We start from the raw sequence: 13,723 nt of genomic DNA on the forward strand, positions 1-13,723 counted from the left end.
GCAGTGTGTGTGGATCCTTCAGTGTGACTGAGTCTCGCACTAGTCCACTGCCATTGACATCTTCCAATAGGTTGTCTTCCATGCTTATCTTTCTCAATGGGGGGGGGGGGGGGTGGGGGGTGGGGGTTGTTCTCCCCATATCTGGTGCCCTGCACTGGTTCATTGGTCCCCCAGAGTCTGCAACTCCTCATGGTATGCTGCTCAGCACAGAACTTTGTGGTTACAGGATTTTAAAAAAACCCACCAGGACTGGGCAGAAGGAGCTGGCAGAGCAGTGCTGTGCCTCCATTTCCTGCTTACCCAAATGTGGCAGTGCCATCATTTTCGCACGATGTATAAGAATTTAGTTAAAAGTTTGGATAAAGCTCCAGAATATAGAGGCATTGGAGGCAAGCCCAATCCTGTACACAGAAGCAGATATTTTGCTTGATTTTGTTCCCTGTTCTCCAGACAAGGGACTTTACAAAACTATTAAGATTATTTGCCATTGATTAAATACTGGTCTGGGAGCATCAATTCTGAATGGATTTCATATATTGTCAATATCGTGTTAAAGTTGAGCACCCTCCATGACGCAGGTACAATGCATGTAATAGTTGACCGCCTAAATTTTACCCTAAAAATTGATCTACAAAAGTTGCCTATTACACAAGTATATACTGTACTCGATGAGTCTGATGGAGAGCCATGAAGAAAGGATGTGCAATTACAAAATGTCAAAGTTCTAGGGGATCTAGTTGTGAATACAGTAACGTAGAATGCAAGCACAGCAAATAATGCAAAAAGCTTGTATCGCAAGTGGTAAAGAGAGTAAATAAGAACATTTTGATGCAACTTTACAAGGTGCTGGTGAGACAGCACTTGGAGTAATTTGTACAGGTTTGAGGTCCATATTGGAGGCAGTGAAGGTTACAACATCCTCCAAATTCAATCCTCTAACCCAAATGAAATTACATTGTACATTGCTTGAACTCGTTGCTCAAGAAACAATTAGCCACACATTACTTTAAGGCTTTGTATGATTACAATATTTTTTTAACCTTTGTATTGCAGTCCCTTTGTAACTAAAGTTAATGTATTGTTTGCTATGACACTGTGCAATTTGTTAGAAGCCATGTGAAGGTTATTGCTTTCCTGTTGACTCTTTCTTGACTCATCCCACCAGTTTACCCCTCATGGTTTATTTAAATCCTCTCATTATTTGATTTATATGGTCAGTGGTCCTTGTCTGATTTGAGTGGAAGTAGTCTGAGCAGATGACTCCTTCCTGAAAATGAATCAAAACCTTAATTTTCCATACCATCCTTTCCATCACATATTTAACCCTACCTTTGAGCTAAAACTTGTCAATTTTGGTAACAATCTAGATATCACCTTTGAATTTCTGTGTTTTAATTTAATTCCTGTCTCCAAAATAATCTTGCAATCGTTTCATGTCACTGATCTCCCCAGCTTGTGCTCAAGCTTATTTTGATAAGTGCCTGTCCAGACTGCATGGGCAGTACAGTTTTTGGCATTTTAGATAACAGTATCTTCCTGACTCTTCTATTCCCTTCCGTCACCTTGCACCTTTTCACCTCCAATCTGAGTATCCTGCAGACATCTGGATTCTGGGACCCTAACCAATACCAGGATCAGGAAAATGGCAAATACCTATAGAAAATTATATATAAAATACAGAACACCCATATTTTTCTTTAAAAGTTGTGTTAAAACCATAATCCTATTTTCAATATTAACTTTGCAGGACAATGTATCTTCTGGGATATATTCCAAAGGACAATCGATTGTATTTAGGAGACAAAGAGTTAAACATCGTCAGCTATTCACTACTCGTCTCTGTCCTTGAATACCAGACAGCCGTCATGAGAAGGGATTTTTCCATGGCTGACAAGGTTCTTCCCACAATTCCAAAAGAACAGAGGACAAGAGTAGCACACTTCTTAGAGAAACAGGTAAGTTGGTCCAGACTATAGAAGTTGACTATGAACTGTGGATAACTTTTGTTGATCAGAGGTATTTCTGAGCTGAATAGTACTTTGATTCAGTTTGATTTCTGATACTAGAATATCAGTCTGATATTAGAATTAAAAAAGCAATGAATTTAGTGCTTGTTTCTTGGCTGCTGCTACTTCTATGTAAAAGAAAAAAATCTAAAGTTTTTATTTTTGAATTATTAGCTATTTTGAATTGAATAATGTGAGTTTCTTTGGAACTATACAATAAGGTACATCATTTCCAAATTCTAATTGGGGCAGCATGGTTAATGTAGTGGTTAGTGCCATGCTATTACAGAGCCCGGTAATCTGACGCTGTTTTTCAGGAGTTTGTACATTCTCTCCATGTCTGCGGGGGCTCCGGTTTCCTCCCACTGTTCAAAACGTGGGATATAGGCTTGTTAGCCAAAGGGGCCAGTTACCATGCTGTATGTTTAAATTTATAATTTAAGTACATTTCACTGGTGGTTCTAATGGTTGAGGAAAACTTGATAAGCCCATCTGTTATCCTGCCAAGAGATCTACCAGTCAAAAATAATGAAAAGCTCTTTATGTACAGTAGTTGGGATGAGGAAAACTAGACATCCAAGACCGAATCACAAATATTTGTATTTTGTTCTGAATTAGTGTATTTGGATGAGTGGTATTGAATACTCATTTTTGAGTATTATGTTAAAGATGCAATGCAGTTCCAAGATGTATTTGCCTTAGACTAAGGTAACTATTCATAAGAGTTGCAAGACTATTGGGTCCAAATGAATATAAAATAGTATATCAGTAGATTCTTCTATTGAATAAGTCCAGTGTATTACTTTTATACTGAACTGGATCAAGCTGGTTAGAGAATGGAGTTCACTGCATTATTTTTAAAAACAAAAAGCACCTGCAAGATTTTTTCCATAGAATCTTGGACAACTTTGGAAGTGAAAATGCATTTCTCACAAGAATCTTCAACGTACTTTCTTTTCCAATACACAGGGCTTCAAATCACAGGCTCTTGCTGTATCCACTGATCCAGAACACCGCTTTGAACTTGCACTGCAACTGGGTGAACTTAAGATCGCATATCAATTGGCTGTGGAAGCAGAGGTAAATGATATATTTTGTATTATTTATCAACACTAGAAATAACAGCCACTTTGATTCAATTCAAATATTTTTATATACTCATGTTTAATTGAGTTAACTTATAACGCATTGACCAAAATGTTTTGAAAGTGATTTAATACAACGTTCAAATAGCATTATTTGACTAATCTTAAGTACAGCGGTCCTTGGATATTAAGATTGGGGATGACACAATGACTCAGTGTGGAGTTGCTGCTTCACTTCTCAAGCAACCCATGTTCAAATCTTGACCTCCTGTTGTCTGTGTGGATATTTTCCCTCTGAATGCACAGGTTTCCTCCCAGATGTCATGGGTTGGTAGGTTAATTGCCTGCTGTAAATTGCCCCTAATATTTGGGTGAATGGTAGAATCTTGAAATTGATGAGAATGTGAGAAAGTGAAATAAATGGTTACTGTGAACTCAGTGGGCTGAAGTCCCTTCTTCTATGTTATTTAAGTCTGCATATTGTTCATATCGAAACAATAATGAATGTTAAACCATTTTTTTGTTATTTGTTCAACTTTATATTCTCTTTCTAATTCCTTTGCTACTTTTTATTTAATGTGCAGAGGCTTCAATAGCTCAGTAGTTAGAGTATATATATATATATATAGAAAGTTAAAGAATTTCATGTATGTTACATTCTAAATGTAACAATAAAGGAATCTTTACCAAATTTTGCTAAATTTTGTTTGGGTTTCTGCCAATAAATTTACCTCAATTCAGTAACTTTGATTGTAGATCTGTACATGAGAACTTTGATCTAACATTGTGGAAGAATTAAATCAATCTCCTATTAATTCTTACTTTGTGTTGGGTAACATTTAGCTGGTTTTCAACTTCTGTGGAGAAGTCAGACAGTATTTCAAGAACACATGAGAGTTTCACCCCTAAATGAGATAAAAGAACAAAGGGAGGTAGCACTCAGACAAGAACTACATGACATGATTGTTTGCTCAATCAAACAAGAAATAGTCAAAAGGCTTATAATACACTTATGAGAAAGTTCAATAGGAGACACAATCAATAGTAAATTAAAAATAATGCACTCAAAATGTCTGAGTGTCGAAGATAGGGATTGTGAAAAAGAAAGCACAAAAGTAGCATGGTCTATGAATTTGGGAATTAAAGAATAGTGGTAGCAAGTCTGCAAGTATTTCTGCCAGTGAAATGTTCTGCCTGAGGGTGTTCATCTCAGCCACCAGTCCCATGTATCACCACTATCGGTCCCCACACTGGTCATTAGTGTGAAGAAGTGACTGGACACAAGAGTTTGCAATCAAACGTTACTTTTATTAATACGCGAGAGCAATGGGAAAAATCGTAGCAGGAGTAAAACACACACATGTATAATGTATAAAAGAGCATATGTGCACAATGTATAAAAGAGCTTGGGAAAATCTACTGCTATTGATCTATTGGAGTGGATTTCAAACTTTTTCTTTCCACTCTCGTATCACCTTAAATAATCCCTTACTAATCACTGCTATTGGTGGGGGCTAGTGACATAATGAAATAATATTGAGGGCTTCAGACTATTCAAACTGATGACAAACTTACAGACCAGCTTGCTCACAGTACACGACACCTAAGAGTGGGGCAGTGGGGTAATTTTGGGGTTGGTCTTTTATCACAATGCCACTCTCTAACACTAATCTCCTCTCCCTTAATATCTGAAGGTCTGTCAGTGACTGTCTTGGATATATTCAGTTACTGAGCATTCACACCCTCCTTCTGTAGAGTCCTAGATTCAGTACCCTTTTGATGCATACCTTTTTAAATCTTATTCATGAATAATCAAGCCACCCCACATCAGTCCTGTCATAACTGTGAATTATATACTTATGAATTAAATCATCTCATTCTCCTCCCAGCCACACATCAGTGTATCACCCACCTAACAAAACGGTGAGTCTAGTAGAGGCATCACTATTTCACCACCAGCTCATTTCATCTACAGCTCCTGCCATTTATGGGATCATCCTAGACATCTGACATGAGCTAAACTGCAAGTGCCTGCCAGTAGGTATTCCCTAGTGAACTACTTGCTGTCAGCCAGATTGATTCTAATTTTTTACCTTTACTGTATAATTGCGGGTCATTTTTGCAGGAGAGATAGGGACAGTGGTATTATTAAAGATTTTTCCTGTTGTCCTACACACATGTTTTGTCCGTTTTAAATGCTTACCTGTAAATACACACAAAAAAATGCGGTACATATACACATGCTTACCCAAGTTGGTCCTAGATTGCCCTTTTACACAGACAGCATTCCAAGGTTGACACTGCGCCTGCTGTCAGAAAAAAGCCGGAACTGGAATAACCCCACCATTCTGTTTCGGTGCTTTTTAGACAGCAGGCGTAACATAGCATAAAAAAGCCACAAATATCTTGGAATGAAGTGGCTGTTTAAAAGTCTCTAAGGCTTGATTTTTGGGTCTGGTTTTACATATTTACTAAAAGCTGTATAAACTTGCAACATTGTTGTTTGAATCAAAGAGTGTCCCATTATTTCTCTCTGCAGTCAGAACAGAAATGGAAGCAATTGGCAGAACTTGCAATTACCAAGTGCCAGTTTGCCCTTGCCCAGGAGTGTTTACATCATGCTCAGGATTATGGTGGACTGTTGCTACTGGCCACTGCTTCTGGAAATGCTCCAATGGTTAACAAATTAGCCAAAGTCGTTGAAAAAGATGGCAAAAACAACGTGGCCTTTATGACTTATTTCATGCAAGGAGAGTAAGTACTCTGGCTATTGGCTTTCACACACTCCTAGAATGGAAGTTCTTTGTTTTTAATAAGTTTGCAAAGTATGTCTTACTGGGAGGATGTTATGAAGATTATCAACCGATAATTTTTATGCAAAGAGAATCAAATACTCCCTTTACTCTGATCTAAAATCCCTTGATCATTTGAAGTCAAAGGATAATTTGAATTACCTCTTCAAATTTTTAATCATTTTAATAATTTCCTTGATTCTGTTATTTTAAATACCACATCCTTGACATCTGTGTATTCAATAGAATGCATGTTAGGTTGTGCTACTGCTCTTGTCACTTTAACCTTAGGACCAATTTCAGGCTCAGCTCATCTTTTGGATCCTGAATCCAGATTTATTTTCACATCTAGCTTTAGACTTGAATGCATCATATAGTTGGACATTGGCACCAACTGTGGGTTCAAAGATGCACGCACATTGGGCTGCTAGTTTTTGAAGTGCCATCCATCCCATGTTCTGTCTTTCAGATTTTACTTCAGTCAAACAAAGTATATGTAGTTCAACTAAAATATAGTGGTTCTCTAGGATGAGCTGGGGAAATGCTGGCTTGCACTGACATGGTTCAGCAAAGGAATAGGAATGGTTTTATAGGAATAGGAAGGGTGCAACAGAATCTTGCTTTAGCACGTTGCAACATGGAAGTAGAGAATGCCCATCTGGCCTTCTCCGCCCTGGACCCCAAATTCAGGGGCTAAAGGCAAGCTGATATTGCCAGATATGCTTCATTTGAATGGGATTGCTGATCTTAATAGACAAGTTTAGTGTTTTTTTTCCAATTTCAGTGAATTTATTAGTTGTGACTCTTTAACTGTCTCTACTATATATTTAAAAATAACAGTAGGACTTGGGCCTTTGACATCACAAGTTGTGAAAAGGTCTTGCAGGAGGTAGGTCCCCAAGATGTCTATTGCGAGGCCCCATTGCCCTGTGCATCTCGCTTTGCTCACGGGACAACTGCAAAGCCGAAGTCCAGAGTTTGTTGGGAGAAGTTGGGCCTCAGAACCTGTGTGAGGTTTACCGTCTGTTCCAGTTTGTCCATCTTCCTGACTTGCAGGAGTCTAAAATGAGTGCTTTCCCCGCAGATATTATTGTAAAAGGAATGCTACTCTTTTTGTACATTTTAGAATGGCTTGTATAAAATACTGTTTTTCTCATGAACAGCCTTTTGAAATAGTTTAGATTGTAAGGCCTGTCCTTCTGATGTTTATGCACCACTGCATCTTTACATTGCGCACAACCACAAAATCTTCAGGTCTCTTTCCCTTCAACTATTCTTATCCTTGTTCTTCCATGTCAACAGAGATCATGTGAGCAGACCACTTGATAATAAAATGGTGAACCATCTCCCCAACCTACTCATTTTTTAGTTTCTCTCAAATGAGATAGACTTCACATCAAACTACCGATGGATCAAGCATTTAACTTTTTAGTGGCTTTATTTTTGAATTGGAATCTAACAGTAATTAATATTGACCGACAATTTTAAGTATTCAACATCCAACTATTTCATCCTTTTTTTCTAACCATCCATGTAGGCTTGACAATTGCCTGGAACTGCTGATAAAAACAGGACGCCTCCCAGAAGCTGCCTTTTTTTCCAGAACCTACTTGCCCAGTCAGGTTTCCAGGTACGAGTTGTTGGTTACAGTTCTTTTATAGCTACAAAATTACACAACAACTACCCTGATGTTAAATTTCCCTCCTTTAAGAGTTGTGAAACTATGGAAGGAAAACCTCTCTAAAATCAATCAGAAAGCTGCAGAGTCACTGGCTGACCCCACAGAGTATGAAAACTTATTCCCCGGCTTAAAGGAGGCCTTTGTGGCTGAGCAGTATTTGAAAGAAACCATTAACACTAAATCCAGACCTGCTCGGGATTACCCCTTTGTCACTGTAAGTGAAAGCACCTCTTTAGAAATGATGAAAATTTGAATTTGTGGAATTGCTGGTGTTTATCATTTCTACTGTTTTTGTTCACAAGCCAAATGAAGAAAGGAACATTATTGAAGAATCAAAAAAAGATTTTGTACCATGTCTGCATGGAATATCAGTGGAGGTAGCTGGATCTTAAATATTTTGTTTAAAATATTCATAACTTAAATGAACCATAATTTTGACAATGCATGTTATTTTCTGGTTAAAACTGATTCACCCTGAGATTGTAAAGTACAGTTTGAGATGCCTGCATATTGAAGTTCAGTGATTCAGGATAGGTCTTCTACCACTTGAGGACTCGAGTGAGGCACACGTGACAAACTCAGCGAGGGTCTCTGGTGGCAGAACAGTGTTGATAAAACTTGCAAAAATATTTGTTGGCTCTATCAATATCTGTAATATATTCCTATTATAGATGTACACAAAACTACTTGTTAGTAATAAGATATAATAGATATTTTTGCTGTTACAGAAAGCTTCTGATAAAGTTGAAGTTGCAGAACCAGTAATGTCCTCGCTGATTACATCAGTGACTGCAGAAGCAGTCTTAGAATCAACTGACTCAGTGGATCTTCAAACTAAAAAGGTAAGATTTAATATTACATCTACAAGTCATTTAAGCAAATTTAACGAAGGATTCTGATGGCAGGAATTGAGGGAGATATTGTGAATGAGACATGGAGTTTTATACTTGGTCATACACTTTTATCTGAGGAACCAATGGAGAGATTGCAAATCAAGGGACATTCAATGTTCTCGTGCATGAATCACAAAAAGTCAGGCAAGTAGGTAGAAAGGGATTTTTTATTTCAAAGATGTTGAAGTGTTATTACATTGATACAGGATATTGAGGCCTCATGGCAGCAGTTTTGGTCTCCTTACAAAAAAAATGAGCATAGTGATGTGAGGTAGTCCAAAGGAGATTCCTCAGGTTCATTTCTGGGATGAGAGTATTGCCCTATGAAGAAAACGTGAAATAAGGTTGGTTCAGCGTGGGGAAAAAAATTAGGGTGATTTTACTGAAACATGGATTCTGATATATGATAGGATAAATAGATTATTTCATGAATATCTCAGACCAGGGGACATGTTACTTGATTAGTGGATAGTCAATGAAAGAACATAAGAAATAGGAGTACGCCTTCTGACCTGTTGAGCCTGCTATGCCATTAAATGAGATCATGGTTCATCTCCACTACTTGCCTTCCCCCCCCCTCAATTCCCCTACTATGTAAAAATCTATCCAATGTTGTCTTAAATATATTTAATGAGGTAGCTTCCACTGCTTAATGAATTCCATACCCTCTCAGAAAAGCAGTTCCCCCTCATCTCCATCATAAATTTACTACCCTGAATCTTGTGGCTATGTCCCATAGTTGTAGTCTCACCTCCCAGTGGAAACAATTCAGCTTCATGGATATTCAAATTGCATACAAATTTAATTCATAATAGGAGGTAGAGGGAAATGGGTGATTATTTTTCCAAGTGGGAACCTCTGATCAGTTGATAGTGAAATTAATCTTGATGGTAAAATGGGCAGTGCAATAGAGGATGGAATCAAATCTTAATTGTGAGATGGAACAAAGAGTGGTAGAGCTGTTGGGAATATCAGGATTGAGAAGTACAAATTTAAGGATTCTTTAAAGTGGCAGCATAAATAAGGCGATGAAGCGAGATGAGATACTTGTCTTAATTTGCTGGAATGTAGAATACAAGAGTAATAAGGTTATGATAAAGTTTTAAAACATTGGCTTGGTCATGCCTAGAGTACTGTTTGCCGCAGTACACATGAAGATGCAGAGAAGATTTATAGGACAGGCCATGGTGCACTGTCTTATGTAAACCTACTGCACAACAATTTATTCCTTCCCTACCTTATATCCATGAGCATCTTAAATGTCCCATTGTCCTACCACCTCTGGCAATTCATTCCAGGCATCCACCTCTCTGGAAAAAAAACCTGACATTTCCCTTAGGCTTTCCTCTGGAATGTGCTATTGTTGCCCCAGGAAAAAGGTGCTGGCTGTCCACCCTATGTTCGTAATCTTGCATCTCTAAGAGAAAAGCTCTATCAACCTTGCTTCATAAGACATGTTCTTGAATCCTGGTAAATCTGCTTTGCACTCTCTTCCAAGCATCCAAATCCATCCTGCAATGAGACCACCAGAACTGAAGGCAATACTCCATGTGTGGTCTAACCAGTTTTATAGACCCAAAACATTACTTCACAGCTCTTGAACTCAATTCCCCAATGTATAAAACCAGCATACCATTCGCTGCCTTAACCACCATATCAATGTGGATCGCACATTTAAGAATCCTGCCATTAATCATATATACTCCACCTTCAATTGTGATTTTTCCAAAGTGCAACACTTCACATTTATCCAAATTGAACTCCCTCTGCCACTTCTGCTTTTTGTTTTGCTGTAGAGTTGAGCAGAGGAGTCCAGAATGCCACTAGTCACTGATCTCCAGTCAGAATAAGTTCCATTTACTACCACTCTCTGCCTTCTGCAGGCAAACGAATGCTGAATCCAAGCAGCCAAAGTTCCCATGCCTCCAAACTTATTCTATTAGCCTACAATAGGGGACCTTGTCAATTTTACTAAAATCCATTTAAACCACATCTTCATTTTCTTTTTTCACCTCCTAAAACAGTTAGGCTCATGAGGCTATTGCCTGGGATGAAGCATTTCCATGTGCAGAGACTGAATGGGTGGGTTTGTTTGCCTTGGATACCTGATAAAAGGTATGTAAAAATGAGAAGAGTAGATAATAAGGAACCTCCCCATAACAGATGCATACAAAACTACAGGAATGTTGCTAACAGCTGCTGTCCTCCATTGAAATTTATGGAGTGGAATTCTGCAAAGCATCAGTGGCTACAAGCCAAACAGCATGTTTGAGATTTCTCAAATCCTGTCTAATGCAATGCCTTTATGCAGCATGTTTGATTCCTTCTGTAAATGTGAGCATATTTTCTTGTTTTCAGTCTCTTGCTGAGCTTGACGATGATTTGGATAACTTGGAACTGGATGACATAGATACTTCAGATGTTAATTTGGATGAAGAGTTCCTGGACGATTAAGTTGGGGGAAAAAAAATCACTATTCAAATGTGACCAAATTTCTAATTATTCAAGTTGGACAGTTTTACATTTGTAAGAACTGAGTAGACAGCAAGGTGACGTCCCCAAATATTGTTTTTTCCCCAAGCAATAGGCGGCACTGTTGTCAGGCCATTAAGATTGCATGGTTGCCCTCAACGTACCTGTAAAGTAGTGGAGTTAGTGTTTCATAACTGAATAGAGATGCTTATACTGTTATGGTGTATTAACGTCAAATAAAACAAACTTTTTTTTTAAACATGTCTCTGGCAGATTTGTACTTGTCATCTTGAAAAAAATTAGGGTTTTCAAATTTTATGAAGAGCTTAAATACAATAATTTGAACTGATCTTTTGGTTTCTGAACACATGTCACCACTGAGCAAAAGCTCTTGAACTACTAGTCTTTTTTTCCAAGATTTGAAGAAATTGTGACATATTCAATTCTATTTCTACACACAAGGATAAGTGCCCAAATGTAACTTTTCAATGCAAGTATTGAAAGAATACCAATTTACAAAATAATCTATTCAACTGAAAATTACAACATGAGGCTGAATAATTGGCTTTGCAATCAGCAGATTATATTTATAATCACAAGGGCTGGATGTTTAACTCCCGTGACTCTTCAGGTCAAATCACCAACTGAGAGCTTCAAGACTTGCTCATAAAACCACATTCCAAACACATAATAGCCAAGGAGTTCAAATGAAATTATATATTCATTAGTTTCTTGAAAACCTTAAATTTTTATATGAAGGTAATGTCCGTATAAGTCAGCTACAGTGTGATGGAAATTATTTTCACAGGATCCAAACCCGGAAAAGTTGCATTTGATCAAAATCAGTTTTGCTCCTCACTCCTGTCTTGATCCTGATTAGCAGAGGTGTTGCAAGTTTCCTGATAAACTTGTAGAGCTAATTCAATGTAGCCTCCCTTCTTGGAATCAGTAAGGGAAAATATCTGGAAAAACAAGAGTTTAATATTAATATTTCCTCTATAATGTCTAACTACAATGAAGGATTGTTTCACAAACAACCAATTAAGAATAAGGCAAATAATCTCTAAAGTCAAACTACTACATTGGAACATCAAGTCCATGTTATTGGATTTGGAATCAAGTTGACAACATTCTCTTAACTTAACAAATTGATTTTGAATTCAGCTTCCTAATTATACATTTTCCAATAGGCACAGGTAAAACATTTGGATGATATTTTTGCTGATTGCTTAGGCTACATCTCCATTTACTGTCTGTAAAATGTACAATTTTCAAGCAACTAAGAATTGGCTCAATTACTTTGTTCCAAATAATCCCCAAAAGAAAACAAGGTAAATGTGACATTTCAGCTGTCCAACATTTTTCTCGCATCTCAGTGCCTTGCATTGTGCAACTGTATGATTGGAAATTTCCTGGATTTATACTCTTAATAAAAAAATAATTTTCTTTGGGTCTGAAGTGCCCGGCTATTTGAGATTTTAGCAATGTAACATGCATATTAATGCTTAAAAACCACAATCCTATGATCAAGTTAGATTAATCAACAACCATTTTCAAGGGAATTTCTAATATTACCTTAATCAGTTCAATACCCTTGGCTTGCTGTTTGATTGCTTCCTTTACTGATTCACACTCTGGATGAAGCATGTGATACAAATCAAGGACACCAATGGCTTCATCCATTCTGCAAAAAAAAAAGTGAATCACTTACAACTGAGGAAATCTGGATATTATGTTTAAAATTTCAACTCCAAGTCACCAATTCCTAATAGAGATTATTAATTATCCTGCTCCAAAAGCCTCACTTTTCAATCCAGCACTGAAGCACAAAATTATGGAAGACACGATGAAAAAAAGTGATTTGCTTATTCAAGTTTATTTAAAAATTTAGAAAAATTAAAAATCACAATCTGTCCATTTTTGAACATTTTACTTGGACATACATTCTTAAAACCTTTTGTTGTTCCCAACAAATAATTTAAAATTGAATATTCTACCTCAATCCTAAAACTGAAAATCCTTCTACATTGATTACAAAGTAGGAATTAAAGAGGCAATCTTGCTGGAATTCAACAGTGGGGGGGGGGGGGGGGGGGCGTGGAAAGAGGGGGGAGGTGTTGCTCACATGCATTGTTCAAATGAAAACCCCAAAATGTTTCTGACTGAGTACTTGTGAGCACAGGGAATGGCAGGGGCATGGTTAGTTTGCTGCAAATTAAAATTCTAGAACATTGCATGATATTAATTGATTTGGCAAAGATGCAAGACTAGAACTTTATTTGAAGTGTTTCTCCCAGTAGATGCTGCTGTTGCTTTGAAATGAAATGGATAAAAGTGACAATTTTGTAGCTCAAAAGAAAACAGCCTCTCATTGGATTCCTGTTTCAAGAGTCTACATTCACATACATTGACAACTCAAATCCACAATTCGCTTACATTTTAAGCACACAAAAATATACAAAGAAATCAACTAGTCCAACTTTATGCATATTATAATATAACTTTTCTCTCCAAGTGAGGGCACTCCCCATGGTGATGTTTGTCTTTATCAGTGCATTGAGTACAGAAGCAGAAATGTTGTGCTACAACTGTACTGGCCATTGCTGAGAGCATACTTGGAATAATCTGTGCATTCTAGTTACCCAGCTAAAAGAAAGATATCATTAAATTGGAAAGTATGGAGAAAATATGAGAAAGTGGCTGGTAGGCTTGAATTACAAGGAGAGGCTAGGACTTTTCTCCCTGAAAATGAATGAGGCTGGGGGACTTTAAAAGTTGATAAAAATCACAAGGG

General features: G+C 37.4%; 2 protein-coding genes across 2 annotated transcripts in view; one reads left to right on the forward strand and one right to left on the reverse strand.

Annotated features, from left to right (window-relative positions):
• Positions 1-11,188, forward strand: part of copb2 (COPI coat complex subunit beta 2) — a 28,384-nt gene extending 17,196 nt beyond the window's left edge. Inside the window, exons 15-22 of the mRNA XM_069896662.1 lie at positions 1,748-1,955; positions 2,976-3,086; positions 5,631-5,845; positions 7,421-7,513; positions 7,595-7,778; positions 7,867-7,941; positions 8,293-8,406; positions 10,816-11,188. Coding sequence (XP_069752763.1) covers positions 1,748-1,955; positions 2,976-3,086; positions 5,631-5,845; positions 7,421-7,513; positions 7,595-7,778; positions 7,867-7,941; positions 8,293-8,406; positions 10,816-10,911 — 1,096 coding nt within the window. The 3' untranslated portion in view covers positions 10,912-11,188. The remainder of the gene's footprint in view (positions 1-1,747; positions 1,956-2,975; positions 3,087-5,630; positions 5,846-7,420; positions 7,514-7,594; positions 7,779-7,866; positions 7,942-8,292; positions 8,407-10,815) is intronic.
• The window catches only part of mrps22 (mitochondrial ribosomal protein S22), a 38,850-nt gene continuing 33,733 nt past the window's right edge, over positions 8,607-13,723 (reverse strand). The window contains exons 7-8 of the mRNA XM_069896663.1: positions 12,505-12,613; positions 8,607-11,891 (exon numbers count right to left, since the gene is read on the reverse strand). Of these exons, the coding sequence (XP_069752764.1) occupies positions 11,772-11,891; positions 12,505-12,613 (229 nt within the window). The 3' untranslated portion in view covers positions 8,607-11,771. The remainder of the gene's footprint in view (positions 11,892-12,504; positions 12,614-13,723) is intronic.

The sequence above is a fragment of the Narcine bancroftii genome, chromosome 9, assembly GCF_036971445.1.
Source record: "Narcine bancroftii isolate sNarBan1 chromosome 9, sNarBan1.hap1, whole genome shotgun sequence".
NCBI classification, from domain to species: Eukaryota; Metazoa; Chordata; class Chondrichthyes; order Torpediniformes; family Narcinidae; genus Narcine; species Narcine bancroftii.